Source organism: Myotis davidii, unplaced genomic scaffold (assembly GCF_000327345.1).
Source record: "Myotis davidii unplaced genomic scaffold, ASM32734v1 scaffold1065, whole genome shotgun sequence".
NCBI classification, from domain to species: Eukaryota; Metazoa; Chordata; class Mammalia; order Chiroptera; family Vespertilionidae; genus Myotis; species Myotis davidii.
Window position 1 is genome coordinate 1,462,772 of NW_006297281.1, and position 2,477 is coordinate 1,465,248.

At 62.3% G+C, this 2,477-nt stretch overlaps 1 protein-coding gene across 1 annotated transcript in view; it reads right to left on the reverse strand.

Moving 5' to 3' along the window:
* FER1L5 (fer-1 like family member 5) overlaps positions 1 to 2,477 on the reverse strand; it is a 56,534-nt gene that overhangs the window by 14,613 nt on the left and 39,444 nt on the right. The window contains exons 21-23 of the mRNA XM_015570046.1: positions 1,914 to 2,014; positions 1,068 to 1,245; positions 841 to 996 (exon numbers count right to left, since the gene is read on the reverse strand). Coding sequence (XP_015425532.1) covers positions 841 to 996; positions 1,068 to 1,245; positions 1,914 to 2,014 — 435 coding nt within the window. The remainder of the gene's footprint in view (positions 1 to 840; positions 997 to 1,067; positions 1,246 to 1,913; positions 2,015 to 2,477) is intronic.

The window sequence follows — 2,477 nt, forward strand, 5'->3', positions numbered from 1 at the left end:
CAGTGGTCCTAGTGATCACTGATCGCGTTCTCACAGTGTGCTCAGTGCTAACGTGCAGTGTGTGCTCTGACCCTCACACACCATCGTGAGCGGGTGTCATTGTCACCAGGCCCATTCGACAGAGGAACAGACTGAGGCTGGGCACGGTCAGGAGTGGCCGAGGACATACAATCCAGTGAGTGGTACAGCCAGGGATCAAGTGTCAGTGCTTCTTGCACGATGAGAAGGACTCAGAGGGCACAAGAGGGGCCTCGAGATGGCAGGAGGGCAGAGGGTAGGCAGGTGTGGGGGAGTCCAGCGTGGCCTGACTGTTGAGAGGATGGGGCCTGTGAGGACGGAGGACGGGGGGTGACTAGGGTCAGGCAGGGAGGTTGGACCTTCTCTAGGACGCAGTGGAAAGCCAGGTACGCGTCCCCACCTGCCTCCAGGGCTGGGGCGGCTGCAAGCAGGGGCTGTGGTCAGGGTGGTGGTAGCTTATTTATGGCTTATATCTGATACGACGGGCTGATGCCCAAACCTTATAGTCATTGCGTATTTTGGGCTGCACCCAACTGTGGTCCAGGGGAGAGAACAAGGAGGAGTTAAGTGTGGTGTGAAGCTGACGGAGGAGGCAATCTGGGGACATTGTTGGGTCATGGACTGGACGTCGGCCTCATGCTGATGGGCTTTCCTTCCTCTGGAAACTTCCACCCCATTCACCTGATAAAGGGCCTGGGGGCAGGCTGGGGCAGGCCGGAGGGGAGGCTCATGGGACCCCCCAGAGCTCAGGGAGTCTCCCTGGGGTGCTCCCGGCCTCCCCGCACCAGGGCTGGAGCTGCCCGAGGACTCCCACTTGCGCACCTGCAGGAGCAGCGTCTGTGTCTTCCCACAGAACTTGCCGCAGTGCAGCGCCCCCGTCGGGGAGAACAGGACGCTGTGGGCGGGCACCTGTGCGTAGGCCACTCGCTGCTCCTTGGCCATCAGCCAGATCATCACATCCGGGATGCTCACCTGGGGCTGCCGCGGCAGGAGAGTCAGGCCCGTGCACAGGCTCCGCGGCCTGCTCCCGGCCAGGGTCCAGCACCCACCTCGGGGAGCACGGCGTTGAGGCGGTATAGCCAGCCCTCCACGGTGGCCACCATGTCCCTAGGCTGGACTTCCTTCGTCTTTTGGGCGAGTTCCTTGAGGAGGAGGTTACGGAGCTGCCACCTCTTCCCGTCCAGTTCCGTGGCTTTTGGCTGATGGGTCATGCAGGGCAGAGGGCGCCTGTGGCCAGGACCAGGAAGGAGAGGGCTGGGCCATTCATGGCCTCTGGCCCAGTTTTAGGCCAACGTGCCCTTCCTGGACTCGAGATCCTGCCCAGCCCCTGCTGGCCTGACGCAGGGAGCCCTTCCCACTCCTCCTGAGAAGCCTGCTCAGCGCAGGCCTGGTCCCCAGTTTCTCACCCCCCCCACCCTCCCCGCCCTCCCGGTCCCTGCATGAGCCAGGCCTATGCTCACACCTCTTGGAGAGGGGTGTGAGGTAACCAAACCCTGAGGTGTAGCAGTGGGCATCCAAGTAGGGTGCGGGGCAGGCAGAGGCCTTACAAGGAATCTTCTGGAACAGTCAGAGCCCTGAAGAAGGCATGTGGAGAGGAGCAGCAGGGGGAAGGTGTGGGGCCGGGCCGGGCAGGGCTTGTCTGGAAACACTGAGAGGCTTGGTTTGGTGGGAGCACGAGGTGTGGAGTGGGGACAGCAAGGACAATGCTCAGGGCGGGGGCGGGGGAGGTGGGGAAGGTGAGGGCCATTTTCTGCAAGGCCTGATGGGAGAGGAGAAGCTGCTCTGTTGTTTGGGTCTCAAGCCAGGGAGAAATCTGGGGAGATGGGGTCCGGGTGGGGAAGGGCGCATTGCCATGGGGTGGGAGGGCCCGCCCTGATGTGGCACCCTGCTCCTACTTGCAGTCCTCCACCAGGTCCCTCAGCAGCTTCCTCCACTGGGGGAGCAGGGCGGGGTCCCTCGGGTTCCGCATAGATTTCAGGGTGTCCAGATTGGCTTTCTGCCCAGGAGGAGGAAAAGAGCAGGTGAGCATGGGGCACTCAGGCAGCTGCTGGCTGATTCGCCCGACATTTTCAGTCATGACTTGGGAACCTGTGAGGGGCAACCTGGGGACGCCAGTCCAAAGCTGTCCCAGGTCCTTGTGGGGTTAGGGCCCCATGCACCCTTCCCACTCCCCCACAGGAGAAGGGGGAGCAGGAAGGAGCCAGGGTAGGCGGGCCGAGGAGGGGCGCCGGTCCCAATGCTGGGCTTCCCTTCGCATGTGCGAGGAAGTCCTATCTGAGGAGGAGGCACCGCGTGGCTCTCCTGTCGAAAACTGCAGCGGCTTCCTTTCTTAACAGACACCTAAGACCTTGTGTGATCTGACCTCTCCCAGCTTTTCTGGCCTTATTCGCACTCACCTCCATGCCCCCCCCACCCTCGACCTTCACATCACCATGGCCGTGCACATTGTTTCCTTCTCT